We start from the raw sequence: 26,661 nt of genomic DNA on the forward strand, positions 1-26,661 counted from the left end.
CTCGACAGAGAGCACCTGGCAGGCATAAACGAGGGGAACCTCACACAACCTCCCGCCGCTGCCCCAATCGGGGGACTGGAGAGCCACTGTTTGTGCACGCTTAACTGGTGCAGCTGGGGGGCTCGGTGGGGGGTGGGAGGTGACAAGGGAGGTTCATACTGACCTGTGGATGCATACATATCTTGTAGGTGTGGGAACCTCACAAGCAAAACGGAGCTAAAACGGGCGGCATCTGTCTTCGTTTGGCTGTCGTTCTCCCATTTCGCCATTATTAACCAAATATTGATTTTGTGTGTCCCTATCAGACCTCCGCGTGGAGCCCCACCTCGGCTCCTCCCTTTCTACCCAGGAACTGATGACCAGACTATGCTTCTTATTGGGCGAAGCAACGGGCAGCACTGCTAGCTCCCCTATGGAGGACAGGAGGGAAAAGAAGGTGGGATGTGCATTGATTTACAGCCCTCTCTGAGGTCATTAAGCATGAAAAATCGAGATTTTTTTTTGCCTTTCTTTTTTTTTTTCTTTTAATAGAGTCATTTTATGAAGATAATCTACACAAAAGTAGATTTCTTTTTTTTTAATCATCGTCCACAGAGCTCCATTTCTACTCAGCATCTGACAGGTTTTAACCCCTCTGAGTCTCTGTGCCTTTGCCTTGCTCAGCCTTGGCCCATTTTCTCAGCCTCTTTCCACCACCTGAGCTCCAGATTCAGTCAGCTTTGCAGAGATAGCACGGTTCATGTGAGGAATGTGGGTTGTCCTGGCTAAGATAGATGAGGCTCTGGTACAAAGGGAATAACAAGGAGCTGTTTAAGCTCCACCGCTTTGCCTCCCAACAGTTTCTGTGTTGCAGAAACGTTGCATCAGTAATGAGGAGACTGTAAATCCACTCAATTAAATGAAAGGGTAAGGGATCTTCAGCTGGGGTTAGTTTTGCTTCTTCTTCTAAAACTCTGCAGTTTAGGACCAAAATCTCTCAGGATGTGTGATAAAAGCAAATAAGGACGATTATTTATTAATTTTTGCAATGAGGGTTTTTATCCCTGTTGTTCTAACTCTGCATACATTTGCGGATTTTTATACTATAATAAACTTTTTATGCTCAAAATGTATTTATTTAGCAGATTTACTCTCCGTTTTGGTTGTGCCCTGTATTTAAATGGTGTCAGCTCAGCAATGTAAATTATAATATTGCCTCATTGCAGCTATAAAAACTATTCACTATCAGATTTGTCTATTTTCCTTAAGATCTGAGTGCAGCAGCAGCGTGTTAGAACTTTGATTTGGGAGTAAATTGCGCATTTTTATAGTAACTAAATTAGTTTTCATTTATGAAAACTGTGAAAATGAAATATTTTGATTCCTATCTGTTTGTTTCTTTCAACCTCACCCTTCCCATGCATTATGGGAAAGAAAATGCTGTCACAAGGATGGGATTCTTGTTAAAAAAGGATGGTGGATTATGGAATTAATTCACCATAATTTTGAAATAGAAGAAATCCACTTAAACTTAAATGTTTGCGAGAGGCGCTTCCTTAACTGTTCCAGGGTTGTTTCCTGCAGACATGAAGAGTCACAGGAAGTCCAGAGTCTGATCATTACAACAGAAGTTAACGTCTACAGATTCTTACTGCTTCTTCATCTTATTTAGTCTCCGGGGGGATTATGGAGCACATTTTACTTTTGCTTCAAAGATTATGATGCAAGCAACATTCTTGATGCTTTGAACATGACCAACTCCCATGTGTTTACGTCACATTTTTTACATTTTAAATGAAACGGTATTTATCACGTTCTGCAAATATTTTGTGCGTTGAAAACATGCGACAAGTTCCAGCATCTCATTGACAAAATACACCTTTACAGATAAAGTGTTAAACTAAGGGCACCCATGAACAAAACTGGGTAGTATCTAGTTACATTTACTCAGTTACATTTACGTGAGCAACTTTATTTTGAAAAAAAAAAAAAAAAAAACTTTTAGGAACAATTTTACTATACTGTACTTTTTACTTTTACTTCAGTAATTTTACTATAAAGTATTGCTACTCTTAGTTGAGTACAATTTCTGGATTCTTTACCCACTGAATGAAAAACAAACAAGTTTAACCAAACACTCACCAGTCACACATCTGCAGTTCATAAGTTTTATGTTGAGAGAAGCTGATTTGGAGAAAAAAAAAAATCTTTTTCCTGACTTTGTTTTTTTGATACTTCCATAAATTATTGTCATTTTGGTCCTTAATAAACCAAAATTTCCATAAAATTTTATATTTCAGTCCATCTGATGATGTAATTTTTAAATATTAAATGATAATTTGATGAGTTACTCAATACTTGAGTAGACTTTTTAGCAAATACTTTTTTACTCTTACTTGAGTAATTTCTTGGTTGGCTGTTTTTCTTTTACTGGAGTAAAAATATGTTCAAGCACTCTTAATTGAGTACAATTATCTCTGCCCATGATTGTGTAGTAGTAGAAGCCCTTTAGTTTCTTTTACTTGAAGTAGTCATTTCCTTTACCCTTCTCTAAGTTATCAGATGCATTTTGTATTTAATACAAAATGTTGTTGAAATTCCTTCTCTTCTTTCTTCTATTTGTTTTAGGGTGACACCTCTGCCCAAGGGGGGAGTCCCAGCTCAACTCTTACCTGCAGTACCACTTCCCCTTGTACAGAGAGCCCCACATCCACCCTGAGCACCAGTGCTGGAGGCCAGTCTCTTCCCCAGCCTTTACCCTTATCCTCTCCTCATCGTGGCTCCAGCAGCAGCCCCTGTGGGACTCTATCCAGCCCTGCACACAGCCCTACCCCCTGTCCTACTTCTGGACTGATCTCTGTGAGCAGTCCTGGGCCTCCAACTCAGAGCCCCACCTCAACCTTGGAGAGCAAGGATAGTGGAATTATAGGTGAATATGATACGTCTTTAAATTGTATTTTTCCACATTCAGATCTTGTTTATTTATTTTTTTTCTTCAGCTGCTGCAGGAGTGTTGGTAAACGAGGAAACACAGTCAGCTGTAAAAAAAAAAAAAAAAAAGTAAATATATTTATATATATATGATCTATTTAATGCATGGTGGAACTATTGACTTTAAAAAAAAGAAAGTCTTTAAAGTTGTTTGAACATAAATAGGTTTTAAATCTTCAAACATACACCCTAACCTCGCATGTGGTTTTTCTGAGCCGCTTGTGCCACCTCGGCCTTAAGGCTTCAGCTCCCTGCTGTCAAAACTGGGACACTGCTGTCTTTGTTGCGTATGGGTCTGATTCTCTCAAAATAGGACACTTTTTTCTCCTTAAATAGAGTTTGTATTTATAGTTGATTACAAAAGACACATCAAGTGCAATGACGCCCCTCTGATCAAAGAGGTCATGTCTTCTGTTTTTCTCTGCTGATTAGGTAAAATTGCGTGTTGTATTTTACATCTTATTAAGAAAAAAGTTTACAACCGCACTCAGGCTGTTCTCAGCATATTTCAACCAGATTTTCTTTCCCCGTTTCAGCAACCATCACAAGCTCCTCTGAGAATGAGGAGCGCAGCACTTCCAGCGACGTTCTGATGAAGGAGGAGGGCCCGGGGGGCGGCGGCGGCGTCATGGGCCGCGCGGGCGACGACCGCCATCCTGGGCAAACCAGAGACAATCTGACAGCTCCACAACCTGACGCCTTACCCAGGAGTGAGATCATGGAGCCCAGGACTCCACCAGCACCGAAAAGGCCCCTCCCTCAGCATCACATTCAGGGTCTCTCCTCGCTCGTGATGCCCCGTCCAAATTCAGTGGCAGGTACAGCTGAACAGAGACGTGCTGTGTGCTTGAGGAGTTTTGAAAATGGCACATGTAGCTGGAACTCTGCAGTCAGACTCACCATTATGCACAATACAAAGCTCGTAAACTTCCATGAATTTCTCCGGATCACATTGAAGTTGAAGTCTCTAATCAAGCAGCAGAGACTCCAGGAAATCTGAAAATAGTCCCGATCTTAACGCTGCTTTATGCCACATTGCGCCCATTTTCACACCTTCATAAACTTTAAACAAATGAGATACAATTAGTGAGAAAGAGTTGCCTAAGCTCCCATTATACTGTACATGAAGTCGGCTAATGAGCGCATAAACGTAGCAGATGTGACCTGGGTGATTAATTAATGGAGGAATTAATCTGGTGTGAATGGCAAATTGATTGAATTGATTGTTGATTCGCCACTTTCTAAATACAGTAGAGGCATGATCTGCGAGATCGCTGCGATGCAGAGCACCTCGAACTGGTGCTCTACTTACCACGGAGGCTGGGTACGCTCAGTGAGCAGCACCAGTTAAAAGTCCTGGGAGGCCTCCAGTTGTCATAAAAGTAATGCCGCCCCTCCCCTTCTCTCCACAGTCACGATCTTTTGCTGGTGCGCGAGGCTCTTTTTCTTCCCTCAGATGTCAGTTCATTTGTGGTGGAAGCAAAAGGGAGAGATTCCCCAAGGAGCGGATTCACAGTAATGACTGCCAGTTTTTTGTTGTTTTCTTTTTTCTTTCTTTCTGTCAGCTGGTGCTTTCATTTAGACACTCTTGATGAATTTCCGAATAAAGATTTACCAAGCCGCATGTACAGTGGCTGCAACAATCCCGTTTAAATTCATTAGGAATTCAAATGCGCATTATGATTAATGATGCAAGATCACATGCAATTCTAACTTATTGCTGGATGAAAAATGTTGTAGTAGTAGAACTTTAAATACACAAAATGCTGCCTTTAAATTAAAACTCAAGCACACATTATAACCAGTGCATGTTTCAGAGACCATGCTGAGGTCTAATTTTACTGTGAATTGAAAGGATAGATAATCATGTGTTGTTGTTGTTGTATTCATCATTTGAAATTATAGTTCCAGATTGGTTAGCCTGACTTTAGATGGAGTTTACCAGAGCAGTAGTTCATTGCCCCAAAGACTTAAAAAAGGTTTTTTGGGATGTTTGTTTTACACTGTTTAATAGGCAAAACATTACATAAACATAAAACCTATAGGCCCATGACAAATGAATTGTAATAATATTTTGGGGTTTTTATGAATTTAAACAATACGTAAGTATTTGAAAATAAATGTTCTAACAATTTTGGGGGGAACAACATGTAGCTATTGCTCAGGGGAAGTGTTGAACCTATCATGTATCAACTGCATTGTACTACCTATTAATGCATTGTAATTTGCATTAGCAGGTCAATTTCTTCTGTTGTGGATACGGCACAAGAACTGGCTCCAGCTCAGGGACCACATTCTTGTAAATCCGATTCTGGTTGCAGTAACATTTACACAGATATGTATTTCATTCAATGCAACCTGCATGTTTTATCATACTTTATAGATAGCGGTGAACTTTATGGGAGATGTTGGCAGAGAGCGAGCTTGAGGCAAAGTCAGGTCCTGGAGGTGTGCGAGAGATTCTTGCAGGTTTTGAATGTATCTGAGTTTGATTCAGAATCTTGAACTTGATTTGGATTCTCTAAAACTGGGACATCAATTTGGCCCATTCGTCTTGTAAATTTCCATAAAGTGACAGTTGCTGTTGTGTAAATGAGATAAAGTGAATGGGTTATTGTCTTATTTTTCTGCAAAACAAGTGTGTAATATTATTCCTCAGCTTCCTTCAGCTTTTTGTTTGGTTTGCTCTGAATGAGGAGCCCCTAGTAATGTATTTGCTCCTTTGCAGCTAGAACTGTGGTGGGAGGAGGCATTTTTACAAGGTACACATTGTTACTGTTGAAGTGAAACAATTTATTTGGCTGACACATTTCATTTCAGTTAAGTTTATTCGCCAGCTTTACAAACTGAGCAGTTTGACTTGATGAATTCATATATTTCAAAACTGCTGCTTCTATTGAATGGATGGAGATGGAAGATTAACAAAAGCAGCCCAGTGGTATCCCAGAGCCTGCAGTAAATCTTGTTTTAATGTTGCCTTGCCTATATCCTGTCCGTAAGCTGGTGTCATAATGTTCTTGTAGTAAGGTCGTATAATAAAATAACATTAAGCAAAATCATTGCATCTGTTATCCTTCAACAAATGTAACAGCTGTGACAGAATTGGTGAGTGGGAATGATATTTTAATTGGTTAGCTTAACTGCGCTTTTTAATTTTAATTAATTTTTTTTTAGATTTATTTAGTTTGCTTCCAGTCTCTTTGCTGACCCTATTAAGTTGTAGCTGTGCCTAATACTACCTTTGAAATACCTTGGAAATCAGCACTCAGATGTGTGAATGACATCTTACCAAACTTCGGTGAGAGAAAGTCAATCGGCTTTTGCTGCTGTTGATCCCGGTGACGTTGCTGAATATTTTTCAGCTACGCAGTGTTTTCCGGCATTGTAACCATGAAGGAACATGTGTTTAAACAGATGTTGCTCAGTACTGCGGCTGCGACTCATTTACTGTAGTTAGATACAACCGAGACAAGTGCAGATAAACTGCAGGTATTACCACATGTTTTGTGTACAGACTTTGTATTGGGGTTTGAAATTGAGGTTGGTAAGAAACCTCTGAGTGTCTAATCAGGAAATCTGGCTTTATAGGGTCGTTTCTGTTGTTGTTGTTTTTTGTTTTTTTACTAACTAAATTGTGGTTTTTGAGCAACTGCTTTGTCACCGGTCGATGTTAGAACATAGCCGGTCACACTGGACAGGCTCAGCTGTACGTTTTCGCTGTTCAAAGGGAGTTTTCCTCGCCACTGTCAACACATGCATGCGCAGTATGAGAGTTCATGACTCGATCCTCTGTACTGTCCACTGTTCCAAAATGCTTGTTGAGAAGGAAATTTTGCTGTAAAGTCAGAGATTTAATGAGATTAAACTTGACTGCTGTGTTTTCCAATTAGGACTGAATTGAAATGCTTTGGATTGTATTGCATTGATAATATGTTTATTGCAGTTCTAATAATGTTAACTATTCAGTATATTTGTTGTTTTTTTAACAGAATTGAACATGTAGACATCAGCGACTTAGCGATATGGTGATATAGCACTAGATATTCAAGTAACTATTCTTATTTTGCACTATATTATGAAATTTTAATCCTTGAACAACAACAGTTTATCAAGCAATATTTAGGAATTTAATTAGTCAGGCTATCTGCTCCAGCATGCTGTCTGCACTGAACTATGTAACAGTGATGGCTATTTCATTATGCAAGTATCACCTCTCTAAAGTCACACCGCTCTAAAGGCAGAGCAGAAGAGGACAGTGGTTGATTTTTAGACTTTTTAGACCAAGGTAGATGAGCTTAGGGAATTAGATCAGCTTTACATGCAACTATTGGTCGATCGCTGATCTCTCAAAATTAAGAAAACCGGCACCAATAAATCGGCTAGCTGATAAATCGGTGCATCTCTTAGCCACTTTCAAAATGGCATTACGTTAATAACAGTACTGGATCTTCTTTATGTTTCACACCATGTTTGTCTTTTGCATCTCATTAGAAAAGCTGCAAATCGTAGGCATGCAATGACAGAAAACCCTGTGATTTTGAAACCTCAACTTGTCAGAAATTTCTGAATTTCTGAATATAATCTTTGTGACAAAACCACTTTTAAAATAAACCCCATTTTCTGAATACCTCCAAAGTAGAAACATTTAGCCCAAGTGATTGCTCCACCTGCAATACGTCTTTAAATGATGTTAACCTCTCAGAGATGCCGGGGGCTTGTCGGGGCTGAACAGTTAACCTTTAAAGTGTTGAAGGATCAACAAGTGTTCTGGGGCAATCAGCTAAAGAGTCATCAGCAGCAAGGATGAAGGTGGGCAGTGAGTGTGGGATAGGTTGGACAGCGAACGGGTGGAAGGATGAGTTGTTCTGGTTTCTGAAAACATGTTTTTACTCACTCACTGTATTGTTGGTTCTCTCAGACATTTGGCCTGGCTGTCTTTAGCCAGTAATCTCTCTCTCTCTCTCTCTCTCTCTCTCTCTCATCCCACTCCACACCTCCTTCACACCGTTTTTCCGCAGACTGTGCTCCGTCCTCTCACTGTGGATGTTCTTTCAAGCTCCAATTCTCCACTCTTGTTTGTAATTTCATGCATGTGCCATGTCCTAAAAGCCTTCTGCAGCCTTGTGAAAGAAAAGTGTGTGTGTGGTTTTTAAAAAGAAATATATTATTTTACTTTTCTGCTGCATATTCCTTGCACCACACCGATCGAGTTGTATTATTAACTTCATGACAGTGATTCAAACTGATTTGTTTCGCATAAGTGTTGCCCACAGAACAAGTTTTACTACTCTCTTAACCGGGCTGCTCTCTTAACAGCCCAGTAAATTATAATATTCACAAGCCTTCAATCACAGTCTCTCACAGTAATGAGAAACTATGTGTCCATCATCGTGCTTCTGCAGGATGATGGACACATAGTGCTAGCAGATGTATCAGAAGAACACTGTCTTAGAAGTGTGGGTTGAAGGATGTACAGTAATTTAATACATTTCTGTGTCTCTATCTCGCTGTTTGAAATAAATAAGAAATTAAAAATACTCGTGTCGCTAAAGAGCAACCAGATACATTTTAAAAAAATGTTAGGACTATCACTGCACTGTAAGATTATTACTATGAGACATACCTTTGGCACATTTTTTGGTCTATAATAGCCCAAAAGGATTCTCCCTTTTTATTCATCTCACTCTGAACAGTTTAGAGACAACAGTAATATCGGATTTACAGATTTTACACCACTTCTCTTCTGCATATATGTATCAGTGCAACCAGCTGCTTTTAGAAGTAATCTAATTACTCTAAGTAGAATCCTCCTGAGTATAAATCCATGTGTCTGTGAAGGCATCAGATGGAGAACAAAAATGAAGACAAAGGAAAACACCAGATAAGGCAGAGGTTAAGTTGGTTAGGTTCTAAAAAATATTCCTGGCCTAGCATTTTGTCAGCGGTTTCTGTGGCTGAAAATTCACACCACAAAATGCTAACCACACTGTGAGGCATGGTGGTGGCTGCATCATACTTTTTTTCTTTTTACAGTAGGGGAAGGGAAGCTGGTCGCTTAAACATGTTGATTGGGACACAGTGATGCTGAATACAGAGCAATCCTAGAAGAAAACTATGTGAGCTACGAAATTAATTCTGAACTTGTTCACTGAGTCGTCATTCACCATGACTGAACTTCAGCTATTAAAAGTAAAAGTTTGTACAATTGTCAGTCTTTGGTTGCGCAAAGCTGGTAGAGGCACACACCAAAGCACAATCTGAATGTCATGTACCATTTACACAAATTTAATACACCAATTCACAAAAAAAAAAAAAAAGAAAGAAATAGAAACTTTAGAAGCTATAAACTTAAAGATGAGCAAAATAATAAAAACAAGTTTCATCCCAGTAAGCAGAAACAGTTCTACTTGCAGTGGATGTAATCTATTTAGCTGGTTCGCTGCCATGCTTGGATTCATAAACCGCTTGGATTAAACTCAGAGAGAGATAGGAACTACAAACAGATTAAACTAGAATAGAGGGTTTTTTCCCCCCTGCGAGTTTAACAGCCAGAAAAGCAGCTAAACCATAAAATGAACTGATTTTTACAGCATGTAAATGTTTTTCATATGGTGATAATCACACAGTAACAAAAAACTATTATAAGCTTATTATTAAAGCTATTTCTGTGACTCTCCACAGAGAGAGCATCACTGTCTAGTTCTGTTTCCAGCTCCTCTCTCTTCTTGAGAAACGTAATCTAATGAACTTTGAAAATGTCAAAAATTTTCTTACCTCGGATGTATTTGTACCTGCTTATATGGTAAGGGTCCTCAGTTGCTCTGAAACTTTAGAGCTTTTTTTGTTTGTTTGTCTGATAACTTGTGAACCATACAGTGGGAATTATCAGGTGACATTAGGTAAAACCTCCCAGGACCAGCAGCCTTCTCAGCATGAGAGGTCAACATGTGAAACTCCTCACCTGCAGAGCTAACAGTGAACCGTGACTCATCACTTCAGATTTAAACTGAAGCAGAACCATGCTTTGGTTAATTTGAACTCATTTAGTTTTACTAATAGCTTTTTGTGTCGTATGGTTTTGATGATTTGCATTTGCATTTTTAAACATTGTAAGATATTTGCTATGTTTTTTACACAACCAAGCTAGGCATTACGAAATAGATTAGACTATAAATGCTAGAATTTACTGTACTTGTTTGTTCTTGACAACCCTACCTCTATAAATGAATTAATATAGTAAACTGAACTGCAATCATCAGTTAAAAGTCTTCCATAATAAGAGAGGTAAATCCACACTCAGCCCCTTAATGGAAATATTGCTGGAAGGTCCACATTTAGGTGTGATTAGACAGTTAGTGGTCATACATTACACTTTGACACACAGAAAGTAATAACAACAGACACCTTCCAATGTGGTGCTGCACAGTGGCGCAGTTGGTAGAGCTGTTGCCTTGCAGGAAGAAGGTCCTGGGTTCGATTCCCAGCCCGGGGTCTTTCTGCATGGAGTTTGCATGTTCTCCCTGTGCATGGTGGGTTCTCTCCGGGTTCTCCGGCTTCCTCCCACAGTCCAAAAACATGACTGTCAGGTTAATTGGGCTCTCTAAATTCTCCCTAGGTGTGAGTGTGTGTGTGAATGGTTGTGTGTCCTGTGTGTTTCTGTGTTGCCCTGCGACAGACTGGCGACCTGTCCAGGGTGAACCCGCCTCTCGCCCGGAACGTAGCTGGAGATAGGCACCAGCAACCCTCCTGACCCCATTAGGGACAAGGGTGACTAGAATATGGTTGGATGGATGGACCTTCCAATGTGCATCATCAACTCTTGTGTCATCAGAGCTTTGTTAATATACTGTTGACTTGTTCTTTCTTTTTGGTTCAGTTTTGCAGCTGGATGTTTTGAAAAATTCATAAATGATTTTTTTTTTCTTTTGCTAAAGACTAAGAGGTGCACGATCCATTTAGTTCCTACTGTTTCCTGCAAAATGGAGGGAAGACTCTGCTAAAAATCATTAAAACTGCAGAAAGTAAGCTATGACGTGAGTGGGTTTATAGTTGGAATGTGGGTGTTTAGACATCTGCTTTTTTTGTTTTTGAGAACTTCAATGAAACGTTTCTCATTTCCCAAGTTGGCTTCTGGTTGACCAACACATTCTTGCATTACAATCAGATGTATTTGACGCCTTTGTCAAAATCCCTTTTGGCAAAGGTACAAAAGGCATTTCATACCTTTGTCAGACTCGGATTACTGAATGTGAGATATGTTCATTCCTGCTTTCTCCGTCTTGTCTTCTCAAGGTCACTGAACTTGTATCTTTATCTGTTTATGCCTCACATCTCCATGGATACAGTAATTGACTTGCATATCTGCAGTATGCAGGTGGTTCTTTTTTTTAATGCACATTTCCTGCATGTTTCTCACACACTGAATTATTTCCATCCCATTCTCTCTGCACAGCAACAAGCTCCACTCGACTGGAGGATCTGAGTTATCTGGACAACCAAAGGGCTTCGGGGCACCGGGGCTCCGTCCGAAAGCACAACACAGCTGGGCGCACAAGCGATGACTCCAAAGGTACTTTCTGGTTTCACTTCGGGGTATTTTTTTCATTCAGTAGGTTGCAGAAGCACCAACAACAGATCTGTAAATCCCTCTCCCCGTCTCTTAAGAATGCATAAAGCTATCCACTCTCAAACTGCGTGAACTCTGCCCTCTCATTGTGTGCAGGGAGACTGGTGCCATTCAAGCAAACAGACATAATGCTAAAACCGCTGCTGTTCGAAGTCCCCGGGGTCACCGCAGAAACGCCTTTCGTCGGCCGGGACTGGCTATTTGCGCGGCTGGAGGAAGTCTTGAGGAAAACGAGCACCTGCGAGGGCCGTGGCGCAGTCGTAGTGGGGAACGCCGGATCGGGCAAGACTGCCATCATCTGGCGGCTTGTGACGCTCAGCTGCCACGGAATGCGAACGCCACAGGGAGTGACCCCCGCCAGTGACCCCCAGAGCCCCAAATCCTCCCCCAAATGTAAGATTGGTTTAAGATCAGTTTAAACTGAATTCATTATCCTCCAGTGAAGTCAAATTCTTTTGAGGTATTGGAAAAAAAAGTTTTTGATAAGTAGTTAGCAACTAGGTCACACAATCTTTGTTCAAGTTCTCCCCTGAGGTTTGTCTACTGATTGCAGTTTTGTAAGAAGAGGGAGATTGTTTTTTTGGGGTTTTTTTTTCTTCGTCCCATGAGTGGCACAGAAACTGTTCTTTTCTCTGAACAATGGGAAGACAGCCCTCTCATGCGAGTGGATTGTGCACATAAGTGCACGGTGCATGCTGCGACGTGCTGAAAATTTATCTTGAAGAAATGATGACGAAAATGCAGGAAGGGACAAATTTGAATTTTATTTTCTTGATGTGTCTTGCTTGTAGACCCAGTATTGTCAGGTTAAAGGACTAAAGCATGGAAAAGGCTGGGTTGCATTTATTTTTCAGCACTGTTGCATTATTTAGTGATATCTCTACTGTATAATGTCATTTCATTTTAACTTGACAAAGGATACATCAAGGCAGGAGAGCAGCTCTGTGAGTCGATGATTAAAGCTTTTTTTTTTTTCTTTTCTTGGTTTTGTTGTTTCCAATCTAGCTTTCAGGAGAAGTAAACGCTTTCCAGCATAGAGATGTTCTAATTATGCATTTATTTGACTGATTTTCTTTATGGCAGCTATGCATTTCTTGATATTGGTTTGTGCTTTGCTACAGCTGGAGACAAGCAGGGAAAAGCAGCCTCCAGCCAGAGCTCTGCTGCAGGAACAGGTGATAATGCAGGACAGAGGAAGGAGCCTGTGAGATGCCTGGCTGCCAAGGTAATATGAAAATTTATATGCGTTCACATTTTCTTTTCGTTTTTTTCTTTGGAATAAATAAAAGCTATCTCTTCATTTCTCATAAATTAGTATCTAAAGCTATAGGCTACCAACTGGTTGGTTTAAAAAGAAAGATGATATATATATAGTTATAAGAAAGTAATGTCTCACTGTGGGTTTTGGTTCTTCAGGTATTAACAATGGTACAATCTGAAGGATATGGGTGGCTGGTAAAATAAAAGCAGATCTGAAACATATGAGGGTTTCAACCATTAATCACTTTAAAACTCATTAGAGTACCTTAACATCAATTTTAAAACACTCAGGTAGCCAAAGGAGAGAATTAGAAATAAATGGGATAATGTGAGCTTCCTTGCGGGTCTTTGTCAGCATTAATGGATATAAATGTTGTTGTAGGTGTAGAGGGACTGTGTTGTTTTTTGTTTTCTTCTGGAAGCCCAGAAAACAGAATTGCAGTAATTTATTCTGTAAATCTACAAAAGTGTGCGCTAAACTCTCTACCTTGAACTCGCAGAGAAATATTCACTCTTTTTTCTACAAGGGATGAAATGCAACCCTGGAAACATTTTTAATCTTAAATTCTAACCTTAATGGTAGGGTGTTTATTTGAAGAGGTTATTTGAAATTTTACTCCAATAAACAAATTATGTTTCATACTTTTGTGATTTGTAAAGGCGGTTGAAGCTTGACATTAAAATGCTTTTATGTTTAAGCAAATCGACTTACCTGTTTCACAGTTTCTTCTAAAGATAGCACTGCTTTGAAATAAGAGATATTTTGCAATCAGACGATCGTGAAACTATTCCTCTGATGCCTGGAGCTGCACACTTTCAAACCAGATTTTAATGCTGGACCCAAACCAAGTTTCCGTTTCCAAGCTGACCCCTTTTCTCACAGTAGCTCCTCTCTCAGAAATTGAACTGGAAAAACACACACATTCAGGTGAAAGCACAACTGCACACTCACATTATCTCAGGGAACAAGTCTATATGGTTACTCATGCTGTTGCTGAGCAGACTGCTGACTCACCTGCAGTTACACCAGATGAAAGGAAGAAATCACATTCATATTATAGGAATTCCCTCAGTGTCTTTCCATTTGTTTGTTCTCAGTAGTCTTGCCAGTTTTTTGTTTTTTGTTTGTTTGTTTGTTTGAATATAAAAATAAAATAAGCCATTCTAAACAGCACTCCAGGGATCTATGAGTGAGTCCAGCATAATACAAGACATTGAGGTAGTTGGAGGTAGTTTATCTGTTTTATTTTTTTTTGTTTTTTTTTTGGTCTTATGTTCAAAGAGTTGCACGGCTGCACATTTGTGACACCAATGTCAGAGCGTTGGTCTCTGTTTCTGGGCACATGTACAACACGCTGCTGAGTGCATCGCATACATGACATAGAAGCTTCTAAATTTACTAGCTTGGCCTCAATAAGAGTTTCCATGGGAACTAGTCAGACTGCTTGTGATGGTGAGGATGTTTGCTCAAAAGCAAAATCTTTGATGATGATGTGTGTGTGAACTAACCCGTATCTCACACTCAGACCTGTAATCAATCAGACCTGGGGTATTTGCTCTTGCTGCAAAAAGAAACACCACAGAGAATCGGCGAACCTTCAAGCAAATAATTGTAGTTTTTTGGTTTTTTTTCCTGGTCTCATCAGTAGTGCTTGTTTTATTCTTTTGGTTTTATTCTTCTCATTACTTTTCTTTTCATCCTCTGCCTGAATAAAACAGCTTGCGTTTGCTCTGACTGTTTGTTGGGAGAGGAATTGTGTGTTAATCTGCTGGATCTGTACAGTTGCTCTGGTTGAGATTCCCACACTAAAAAAACTACTTTATGGCTCATTTAGTCACTAATTTATGCAGACATTTTCTCTTTAATGTCTTTGTGTTGTTACATTAACATTCAATACTTTAAAACAATGTATTGTAGATTAACTTGCTCCTCTGCTGTGTATTTTTAAAGGAATGCAAACAGATGCTCTAAATTATACAGCTGTGTTGTCTCAGCATTGCTGATACTGTAAATTATTGCATTCTGGGACGAAAACTCAATAATGAGATTGTCTTTAGCTGAATTCAGTTTTGGTATTGGATGATTAATGCTAAAAATACCTTTGTTACAGTAAAATATGCGCAATGAAACAGAAAATTAAGATATATTTATTTCTGTAATACATTAATCTGTGCTATCATACAGGGCACTCTGACACTTTTTTTGTTATTTCATTAAAACTACAGGAAACCATGCCCAGTACAAAACATTGATTACCATTGGTGCTGGTAAAAGGCGCTCATTTTTCTAAAATGAGGGATTCAAAGTTATTTAATAAATAAGCAAATGGGCAAGCTGAACTGGAGATGTTGTTGGTTAACAAGACACTTCCTGTTAAAACTTTTACTTTGCTTTCATTATCAGTGTGCTGCTTGTACTGGTGGGATCTAGCAAAATAAAAGCCTTTTAGGAGTGATCCCCAAGACAGGCTATATACGGAAGAGGATTAGGGCCACCGAAAAAAAAAAAAAAGAATTCAGACTTTAATGTCAGAAAGTCAGAATTCTTTTTTTTTTGTTTTTGGTGGCCCTAATCCTCTTCCGTAGCTATAAGATCATATCATCACTATAGTTAAAAAATGAGGACATTTATTCACAGTCCCACCAAAATTCCTAATTAGAACCTCATTGAGCAACTCTTGGGACTACGGAAGCTATATTGCTATTTTTTTATTTGCAAACAGAAGCAGCAAAAAAACCAAACATTTTTGTTATTTATCTCAGTACGGTAGATGAAACTAGATGAATGAATGAAATATTCAGACATACAGAACAGTCTGTATGGTCTTACTTTCACATAATGTTTGTCTCAGTAGCGTCTCCAGCTTTATGTTGCTTATTTTATGGGCAAATCACACATTCCTTCCCCCTCCTCATCCAATGTTTTTTTTTTTTTTTTTCCTTTTCCACATTTACAGCTTTTTCTGTTTCCACCAGATATTGCCAGCAACATTAATTAAGTATTGCAAAAAAGGAGGTTCAGATTGCACTTCTGCTTTACACTGTTTCACTCTCTGCTTTCCCCTGCCAGGTTGTAGCCTACCACTTCTGCCAGGCAGACAACACCTACACCTGCCTGGTCCCGGAGTTCGTCCACAGTGTCGCCGCCCTGCTGGCCAGAGCGCCTCAGCTTGCCCCTTACCGGGAACTCCTGGCACAGGAGCCGCACCTACAAAATCAGCTCAGCTTGCGTTCCTGCGTTCAAGATCCCATCGCTGCCTTCAGAAAGGGCGTCCTGGAGCCTCTGGCCAACTTGCGCAAAGGTACCGAGGGAAACAATGTGATGTTGAAATCTAAATAACTCTTTTGGTTTTTAATAGGCTCAGCTTTCAGGCGCGCTGAGGGTCCATCTCCTGTGCGAAATTGCCTGTTAATGATACTATGATGGCTCATAGATTATTTTCCCTAGTTAAGGTCAGCGGCTGGAAACATTAAAGCGTTCAAATGGTTGTTTTGTCATTTTAGATGGAGGAACGATGAGTGTTATATTTGCCCTGGTGAATCATCGGCCTCCCCCGGGATTTCAAGGTCACCAAATACTTTAAAGGGGGGGGGGCCTCGGATGTTGTGGGCTCATTAGCCACAGGCTCACTTTCTCATGATGCAGTTAGTCAGCTAGATGGATGTGTTATTACAGCCGGGGCCCTCCACAGTCTGAGCAGAGGAGTGTTTTGTCTATTTCATCTCTATTAAAGAGGTCACAGAAAAAGACAAAAAAAAACCTGGAGAGGCCCTCGTGTGAGTGAGTGTGGGTTGTCTGGTCCTCTCAGCCTTGTGGAACTGGCTTGACAGCTTCGATAATGTGGAACATGATGGATACGTCGTGTATCAAGTCAGTTTGCAACAATGGCCTCCGGCCTCCTTCAGCTGAAGATGCATCAACCATTTTCTCATTACATCCTGTGCCGTTAAGAGAAAGATGCACCAAAATCATCGATATCTCACTCGTTTACAAGGGTAACAACATCGTTGTCAGGTCATTGTGCATCAGTCTCTCCGTCTCTTCTCTGTCTCCTGTTTTCAGAGCGAAGGCTACCTGAGGAAGACTACATCATACTGGTCGACAGTCTCAACGAAGCCGAGTTTCATAAGCCGGACTACGGGGACACGGTCGCTGCCTTTATCACCAAAATTATTTCCAAGTTTCCCCACTGGCTGAAGCTGGTGGTCACGGTCAGGACGGGGCTGGTGGTGAGTTGGTGTGTGGTGGATGGAGGTAGCAGCATACAGTGGCTCTGTTCTATTTTATTCCTCTGTGTAACCCTAAAATATCCCCCCCACAAACACTGAAGGCACATGACTGTGTGGGAATCCTACCTGTATTTTAAGCTCTGTGATTGACTGTCATAACACACAGTCATGTCCCATAAAAACTTAATAATGCACTCCAAGGTGGCGCCTGTTTTATAAGGTTAATATTGCTCACTGTGCACATCAGCCAAAAAGATTTTTTGCCTCCTCCTCTGCTTCCCTACATCTGTGTTTCCCTCATTTCCCACCCACTCAGTCCCACTCTGTGGTCAGAATAAACTCGGAACAGGTGAAAATAGCTTATTTTTATTATTATTATTACCGAGGCCTCCTGTCAAAAGTTCTATATTTAGCATATTTGATAGTATTTCACGTACAGAAGATTCTCCTGCTGGCTGTTTCTGCAATAAAATAAGACATTTGATAATGTTCGACAGAAACAGTCACGCTCCGATGAGCATTCAACACTACTGAGTCCCCGTTGTCTTTGCAGTTTGGACTGAGGGGAGGATGAAAACAAATGCACACCACACTTTCCAGATTTTTATTTCTGTTTTTATTGCGTTGGCACATCCCACAAAAATCCAAATAATATATCTTCGTGCTTAAGCAAATCCATTCTACACCTGTCAGCTAAATAAATACCAAAAGGTAATTGAAAAAAAAAACAAAAGACATTTCTCCACATTACTCACACTGACGAGGCTGCCTGCGATACAGTTGTTTCCGTGCTTCACTCAAGAGATAGTCCATGCTGATTATCTCGAAATGACAAATAATCGTCTTACTGTGTACCGCATTTCTCACCTCGCTGGGAAAAAAAATAAATAAATGCTTTATTCCACTGCTGTCTTGCAAAGAAAAAGCAGGCTTAGATGCAATCAACTGGATTTTTTATTTTTTTTGTATTTCCCACACAAAATGTACAAATTACTGTGCATAATTTGCAAATTTCACTGTGAATGCTAATTTAGGGGGAAAATACGTATTTCAAATCTGTTGAGTGAAATCTTGTTAAATGATCTAAACCCTTGCATGTGTGAAATCTTTCCGAGTTAAATGAGCATTGTACAGATTGTCTCAAAATTGTGTCAAATCTATTTTTTGTAAAGTCCTACTCCTCCTGCACTGCTTGAACTGCTGGATAGTAGCATGCTGTGCTCTTCCCACCACGTGACTAGGCGGTGGCGTTCAGAGTTTGGCACCACGGCTCTCTGTGGTCTGATGTATTTTCTCAATCTGGTTGCTAATCTCACCAAACAGTAGGCACATCTGTCCTATACTGAAGCCAAGCCTCCAAAAGCTTGCATGGATTACACACTGAATTGTTGGTAATGCTAGCGGGAGTCTGCTGGGAGCATGGAGCCTGACAGCTCGCCAGACGATTACACAATTAAATTAGAGTTTGGAGGAATACAAAACATGTTAGAGTCTTTTTCCTCAAGCTGCGTCCGAAGACAGAAAAAAAAAAGATGGGAAAATGTAAAAATAGGGCTGTTATTGTAGTCTTGCGTCTTCATCCTCAATATACGGGAAGTTTCATTAAAAACACTGAGGGTAGTGAAAGAGTTAAGTACAGCACAGTTTGTAACCAGGATGCACAGTGTGTTCCTGAAAGTAAATGTCAGTTTTCTTTAATTGAAGCACTTATTGACTGAGAAACAATTTTTTTTGTTCATCATAGCCTGTTTTAGCCAACACTGAGCAGCTGGAGATGGCAAGAGAGGGGCTGAAATGTGAATCTGAGAGATGCCTGTGAGCAATGGCGGCGCTTGAGTCATTGTCACAGTATTTACTGTACTCCTTCCCATGGCTCTGCATGAGTCAGAGGCAACAGCATTTGAATGAGGGCTCCAGATTTTTGGTGCTTTTATGTTTAGCTTATGTGCCAAAGAGATGCTTCTCTAAATACTGATGTATATGTATTAAGCCGTCTTCCTCCTGTGCAGGAAATCACCACGCTCCTTCCCTTCGCTGGCATTTCGCTGGACATCCTGCCAGACAGCAGCGATCTGGGAGCCGATCTGAGCGACTACATCCATCACCGGGTCAGCGGCAGCAGCCAGATTGCCACTAATGTCACCACGCCGACAGGCTCGGCTCCTGATCCTCTGCTCCTCAGCAAGTTCAGCAGCAACCTCTCGACCCGGAGCCACGGCTCCATCCTCTATCTCCAGCTGACTCTGGATCTGTTCCATAAAGGTCAACTGGCTCTGAAAGGAGGAAACTACCTGGTTGTGCCCGTCTCCCTGTCAGAGGTCAGACATTTGTGTTTATCTGCGGATGCTGCATTGCAAAAGATTTAAAGGTGCCTCTGAACTTCTTCCCGTTTTGTAACATTAAAACCACAAATCTTGATTTATTCCACTACTGTTTTATAAATACGCTATGCAGCTGTGGCTACAACATAGCTCACCAACATCGGCGTGTGAATGTTTGTATGAAAGACTGAATGTAGCGTAAAGTGATTTGGAGTCCTCTGACTTGATAAAGTGCTGTACAAATGTAAGCCGTTTACCATTTACCTAATAAATAAAGTTTACCTTCACGCATCAATCACCAATCGAAATGAGCTGCGAACCTACAAAGACAATCCCGTCTACGCAAATTGACAGGCCAGAAAATGACAGAATTAAACACAGAAGCCAAGGAGAGCATTGTAACTTAGGAGCTGCAGAGATCCATGGCTCAGGTGGAAAATTTGTTAGCATTTCAACTATTATACTTTTGGATTTCAAGCTGGTTCACCTGCCAGCAGGCCAACTACTATAACCATACAGCCAGACCGACAGTGGACTGGTTTAGATCACAGGGCACATTCATGCATTGGCCAAGTCAAAGCCCAGACCTAAATACAGTTGTGAATCTGTGTTTGAGCTAATCTGAATGAGCAAAAACTCTCTAGACATTCAAAGCTGATAGAAATTTACCCCAAAAGACTAATTGCAGTAAAGTGTCTTTGCAGTTTGGACTGAGGGGAGGATGAAAACAAATGCACACCACACTTTCCAGATTTTTATTTCTGTTTTTATTGTGTTGGTACATCCCACAAAAATCCAAATAACAGATCTTAAAGTATGTGGTGAAAAAATGTGTTACTGTTGCAGGATTGGCGTGTGTTGGTATGGTGTTATTAAGGTCTTGTTTTATTTCTTGCGTAATCTTTAACATTCAATCCCTCCAAAAGGAAGAGAGGCGCTCTCTTCTGTAGGTGTATTTTTGGAAGCTGCCCTTCTGTCTTTTATTGGCTAAAGTTTAATGTCTTAACACTCATCTGTCACCCTGGTGAGCCGCCTGTCAGAAAATGCCCTGAAGCTGAAGTAATTAGTGTCCACGCACCAATCACGCAGGCAGGCAGCTATTGTTCTGGTCTTTTCTTTTATGAAAACAGAGAAGAAGCTCACCCCCACGCTGTTCAGATTATTAAAGATAACATGACAGGATCAAAAACTTTACACAGAATGCCAGAATTAGGAAACTGCAACAAAGGTAAAAGCATTGTGATGTGACATAATCAAAAGCGTTAAGTCAGAGAAGCATGGCTTGTTGTAGTCACACAAATTGAAATGCATAACGATTTCGCTATTCTGTGATGAATGTGGAGAACAATAGTGGGTTACATATGTGTTGGTTTCTCTCTTGACCTCCTAGAATAGGAAGGTTGTTGATTTTAGTCTAAAATGGCTGTAATTGGGCCAAATTAGGGCTAAATTAAAAGCTTTCTGGACGTCTGGATGCTATTGATGTTTGCATTCTTCTCAGGTACAAAAGAATAATTACATGCAGTCAGTGGCTCCTGAACTTATAAGCACTTTTAACGTCCCGCTGAATGAATATGCCGCACAGAGGTATTGGCACCACAGTGCTACATTAATATCTCTGTATTGCTAGTTAATGTTTGCCTTTAAAAGAAAAGAAAACTAAATCTTCTTTCTTCTGCAAGTAAAATACACAAGAGGGAATCAGTATGGTTACCTTTTCTATAGAAAAATAGATTTTTAATTTTTTTTCATACCGTTTTAAAACATGCGGTGCACCAAAAATTTAATCAAATACAAACAAACTTATAGGTTGTCTTTTTACCCGCTAACGTGTAGAATTTAGTAAAAATCTGGTTAAGTGTAGCTCTGGGATTTGTTGGGGCCCCTGGACCACATTTCAAAAACAGAATAAATTTCATTTCATCCACCCAGGTGGTTAATTTGCACCAAAATTTAATCAAATACAAACAAACTTATAGGTTGTCTTTTCACCCGCTAACGTGTAGAATTTAGTAAAAATCTGGTTAAGTGTAGCTCTGGGATTTGTTGGGGCCCCTGGACCACATTTCAAAAACAGAATAAATTTCATTTCATCCACCCAGGTGGTTAATGCAGTTTAAACAACAACAAAAAACAAAAAACATTTTTTTTTTCTTTCTTATAGTTTGGTTGAACACAGATCTTTGAAAAAGAAATCGGAACACAGTTTTGTTACAATAAAATATAGTTTGGTGTCCAGGTGAAAACAAACAATTTTACAGTAAAATAGTTTTGTGACTTGAGTACTTTTGACTTGACAGTTTTGACCCCTAAGGCAAAAAAAAGGAGCTAATTCAGCCATCTGAATCAGCTATTGTTGCTAAACTGAAGCAGGCCTCGTCACTGGGAGATAAAGACCTGATTAGTTATTGGTGGTTGGACTTTTGGTATTTTCTGCTACATCCACAAGAAAAGCTGGAGCTCAGTCTTAATGATCACCTCTTTGACCTAGAACCTTCTTCCTTGATTATTCACTTCTCCGTCTCATAAAACATGAGGAAGCCATTAAATGGGTTTTAGAATCAGTTTGTAACATAAAGTGTGGAAGAACTGTAATCACTGTTGTTCTTTATTGGATGCATTATTATATGTTTTTGACTAGCCATGTAATACAGAAACAAGGCATTTCTTTCTGTGTTACCATAAGTCATATATGTATATCTACATATTGTACGTAAACTTTTGACTTCGACATCAGAAGTCTAACTATCCAACGGATAGCTGAAACACGAACCAGCTGAGATCATGGGGGGGAAATGGATTCCAACATGCTGACGAGCTTCTGTTGTTTCCCTTCCGCAGCAGATGCTTTCCTCGGTCCAGATGATCTAATTAGTGTTTACAATGAACCCATATGAGACAAACATCTGACATGCAAGAGTTTTCGAACCGAATGCAGCACTGTGCACAAAAAGCGCATTCGTTTCCACAAGCAGACTTTTTTTCCATGCATCAATCAGAGTTAACGTACGGCAATATTCGTAAAACGTCATGTTTCCAGATGTAAAGCCTCAACGACTGGCTCTGTCTGCTAGGTGTACCTGCTGATGTGTCGCGCGAGCTTCCCGGATAAAGACGTCTTCGAGCAGGTCCTTCCGGTGCTAAATGTGGCGCTGGCGTCTCTGCACCCACTGACTGATGAACAAATGTTCAGGGCGCTGAACGCAGGCAGTGTGAAGGGGGAGCTGGACTGGAACGACTTCCAGCAGAGATTAGACAGTCTGGCTGGATTCATGGTAAGACCCCTGATGTTACTTCATGGAAGAATCTATAATGGTTCAGCCTTTGTTTGGATTGAATCTGGTGTTTTTTAGGACTTAACTCTGTGGTTCTAATAATACGGAGGGGTTTTATTTACTGTGAGGATTTGATCATAGAAACCTTTGCTAGGCTGACGTAGATCAATCTAATTGTGAGTTTGGGTCCATGTAGTTGCAGACATGCCCCTCAAACAACCCAAACTGTAATTTGACTCATTTTTTCTCAATTATTGTGATTTGAAGGTCAGACGCAGGGATGGCACTCGGATGCTATGCCATCCCTCCTTCAGAGAGTGGCTGGTTTGGAGAGCGGACGGAGAAAGCACAGATTTTCTTTGTGACCCGAGGTGAGCCTAAATTTCTCTTCATGATCCGTCAGTTTTGGTATCTGAGCGCTCAAATGATCAAACTCTTGCACGCGCGTGTCTACAGGAGTGGCCACGCTCTGCTGGCTTTCATGTTCTCCAGACAGGAGGGAAAGCTGAACCGTCAGCAGACCATGGAACTGGGACACCACATCCTCAAAGCCCACATTTTCAAAGTAACAACACCTTCAAGGAGTCTGTGTTTAACTTTAGGCCTGTTACTGAACATGTGAACATCGTCCGCTGGTCCGTAAAAGTCCGTTTTTGGTTATATGGGCTTATGATAAGCAGTCAGTGTTTATTTATAGTACATATAATGCCCCTTAAACAACCCAAATTTAAACATTACTAGCAGTTTGAGTGCATTTTCAATTTGTTTAAATTATTACATACTACTATCAGGTATTAACTACGGTAGGTGAGAACATTTTAATAATTGCCTCATGCAAAAGTTGAGATGTGTAATGTTTAGTGACATGCAGTCCATTTTCAATGAATAAGAATATTATTAAAAGGTTAATTCATTGCAGACTCAAGTCATTCAGTGAAACATTATTTAATTACACACAGACGGATGTTTTTAAGCCTTTATTTTGGTGGGCTAAGATGATTCCCCTTTATTCTTCATGCTCGGTTCACCTCTACTGTTTAGAAGACACTGACTACTCATAATACCTCCATATAACCTCACTTAAAAAAAAAATCCCTTAACATCAACCACTAGTCATATACGTGTGGGTGCTTCACGCTGTTCACGTTGATTTACTCCTGAGACACGATTCAGATTGTGCCGTGCAGAACGGAGCAGGTGTTATCTGACTCTGTGTGTTTGTGTTCCTCACACAGGGTCTGAGTAAGAAGACTGGCGTGTCCTCCAGCGTTCTGCAGGCCATGTGGGTAAACTGCAGCACAGATAGTCTGTCAGCTGCACTGGGCTCCCTGAGGAACCTGTACACCCCTAACATCAAGGTGACACACAGCAGTGAGCTTTAACAAAACATCTTTCTGCACGGGGGTAATTTAGACAAAGATATATATTTTGTTGCTTGTGAAAATGATGATGCAGGTAAGCCGTTTGCTGATGCTCGGCGGGGCAAGTGTGACCTGGTGTACGGAGGTGATAGGGCACGCCCCCATCCTGGCTGTTCATGCCCACCTGGGACATGTGGAGATGGTGGCTTTGTTGCTTGAAATGGGTGCGCCTGTAGACGGGACGACTGGCAGCGGCATGACGCCGCTTTGTCTGGCGGCTGCGGCGGGACACGCCGACATCGTCAGCCTGCTCTGCAAGAAAGGAGCTAAGGTCAGCGTCGTTTCTGTAGAGTTTACCGTAGATCAATCTAAATGTTCTCGTACTATAGCAGGTCATTTAATGTTGCAGCAAAATCTCTCACATGTGGATACAAGAACCGAACTTGGCAGAGATGCTTCAGTGGCTTGCCATTTTGGAAAAAGAAAAAAAGAAAAAAAAAAACAGCTACTGAAAAATTCAAGTTTTTTTGAGATGACTGCCAAGATTGTTGTCAAGGAAGATTTTTTTTTTTTTTTCACTAAGTTTGCCCATTTTTATCACAGATGAATACTTTTGGTGTCAAATGATGCATGATTTGACCAATAAAAATCATGTTTACTGAAAATGTTTATATTTTTCAAGATGGCCAATCTGGTTGTCATAGCAAAATCATCAATTAGATGAATGTCTTCGCAATAAAATTATAGCTGCGTACATACTTTGAGCCATAGAAATCAGATACATGTTCTTGATCTTGTGAGTTCCTTTTTCTTGTGGACATTTTTCAAAATGGCCGCCATGGCGTGATGGAGAATATTTGTTTGTACTAAAATCGGCAGTACTTATTTCCTCTGGTGAGCACAGCAAACCGGAAAAAGTTCCATTAATCCGCTAAACAAGAATCTTAGCTCTGCTAATGCTAAACGGCTAAAGCTAACCATAAAGACAACTGTCTCTCAGTCTGTCACACATCTTCATCTCCTTCCAGTTGACGACTGAGGTGAGACGTACAAAGAGCAAAGTCCTCAGTTTCAGGTTTGATAAAGTTCTTCCATAATAATGGGTAATGTTTTATGGCAACAATTGGTGTAAAAGGTGTCAAAAACCTTGTCCGATTGAAAACATGGCTATCATACTGAAATTCATGTGGCTAATGGGAAATAATACAATGTAAGGGGAGGGCATAGCCTACAGATTTTTATGCTTGTATCCGCATTTGCACTACAGTGACAGAAATCTGCCTCTTAAGATATCTGGACTGCTCTGGTTTTACAGTCACCACAGTTTGAAGCTCTATTCTGGGAGAGAGATTAAATAAACAGGACTGATCTAGGCCAGTGTATTACAGCTTCAGCCAGGCTGAGGGTTGAGGGTCCCTCTGTGTTCCCCTCTGATGCCAGGTGGGGCACGCTGATAAGAGTGGCCAGTGTGCGCTGGTCCATGCCGGGCTGAAAGGCCATGCGGAAATCACCGGCATCTTGCTGGGCCAGGATTGGGGCGCAGATATTCCCACCGACCCGCAGCAGCAACACGACAACGAGACGACGACTGGGAAAACACAGGCAGCCCAGCAAGCGGCGACGGCCGCAGCCAGTGTGGGACACACGCAGGTATGACTCAGATTAACAAAAAAAATAAATAAATTCTTAAACGCCGATGAAATCCATCTGTATGTAGATCACGGTGCGAGTCCTCGGCAGACGCAGGAGATTTCCTTTGAAGCCGATTGTTATTTTCTCCACTTCAAGCTCCGCTAGAAGTAGCGGTCTGTTCTGCATGCAGCAAGGCAGCAATCGAAGACTGTCAAATTGTGTTATTTCTTTTCTGCAGGTGGTGAAAAGCTTTCTGGACTTGAAAGATGAACAGCTGGCAGTGCAGATGGACGCTCACGACTCACTCTGGGGAGAAACGGGTGCATTTCTCCTATCAGTCACAAAGATTTATCTTTCTCACCTATTTTTGTCCGTCAGCGTGGTGCTGGAGTCACGCTCAAGGGCTCAAGTGTTGCATGTCAGGCTGGTTCTGTCCCCTTTTCCCGTAAATTTAAAGCAAAATTTTTATAACTCAGCTGTGCTCTGCCTGATATCAAACAACTTTGTTTTACTGAAATAAAGCTAAGTAGAGCAAAGGCGATTTTTACACAGAGTAACTGTTATTCAGCTGTAATATTTCACCTTCGTCACAGATGCAGATTTCCGTTTGGTCCATTTGGTGAGGACATGTCGGATGAGGCCTGCATCTGTGCTTACTGCACCATCACAGTGTAATTGTGTTAAAAAGTCCCCTGCAGTCCTCGGATCGAAAACGTGGGAGCATGAAACAGCCTTGTAAATCACATATATAATATGAAATCTCTGCATCATTGGGTTAGAGTCCATTAGTGCAGGTAAAATAGTCATGTTAAGGTCTTATTACTGAACCGGGCGCTCCAGCTTCTCTTTAGATTACCCCAGGCAGCGGTGTGCCGAGTGCATCACGCTTATTGAACGTTGTCTTTAATGAGAGCATTTTCACTTGTGTGTATTTAAATCTAAGCCTTTCAAAGCAAAGACTGAGCCTCTGTTTGTTCTTTGTCCCT

General features: G+C 40.7%; 1 protein-coding gene across 1 annotated transcript in view; it reads left to right on the top strand.

The window, feature by feature from the left end:
* Positions 1–26,661, top strand: part of LOC122846540 (protein TANC1-like) — a 40,337-nt gene that overhangs the window by 4,959 nt on the left and 8,717 nt on the right. The window contains exons 5-20 of the mRNA XM_044143568.1: positions 306–436; positions 2,608–2,908; positions 3,507–3,788; positions 11,423–11,539; positions 11,693–11,989; positions 12,718–12,821; positions 15,927–16,158; positions 16,920–17,086; positions 19,096–19,404; positions 22,482–22,682; positions 22,950–23,053; positions 23,139–23,247; positions 23,918–24,040; positions 24,138–24,374; positions 25,484–25,693; positions 25,914–25,995. Coding sequence (XP_043999503.1) covers positions 306–436; positions 2,608–2,908; positions 3,507–3,788; positions 11,423–11,539; positions 11,693–11,989; positions 12,718–12,821; positions 15,927–16,158; positions 16,920–17,086; positions 19,096–19,404; positions 22,482–22,682; positions 22,950–23,053; positions 23,139–23,247; positions 23,918–24,040; positions 24,138–24,374; positions 25,484–25,693; positions 25,914–25,995 — 3,006 coding nt within the window. The remainder of the gene's footprint in view (positions 1–305; positions 437–2,607; positions 2,909–3,506; positions 3,789–11,422; positions 11,540–11,692; positions 11,990–12,717; positions 12,822–15,926; positions 16,159–16,919; positions 17,087–19,095; positions 19,405–22,481; positions 22,683–22,949; positions 23,054–23,138; positions 23,248–23,917; positions 24,041–24,137; positions 24,375–25,483; positions 25,694–25,913; positions 25,996–26,661) is intronic.

Source organism: Gambusia affinis, linkage group LG02 (assembly GCF_019740435.1).
Source record: "Gambusia affinis linkage group LG02, SWU_Gaff_1.0, whole genome shotgun sequence".
Taxonomy (NCBI): Eukaryota; Metazoa; Chordata; class Actinopteri; order Cyprinodontiformes; family Poeciliidae; genus Gambusia; species Gambusia affinis.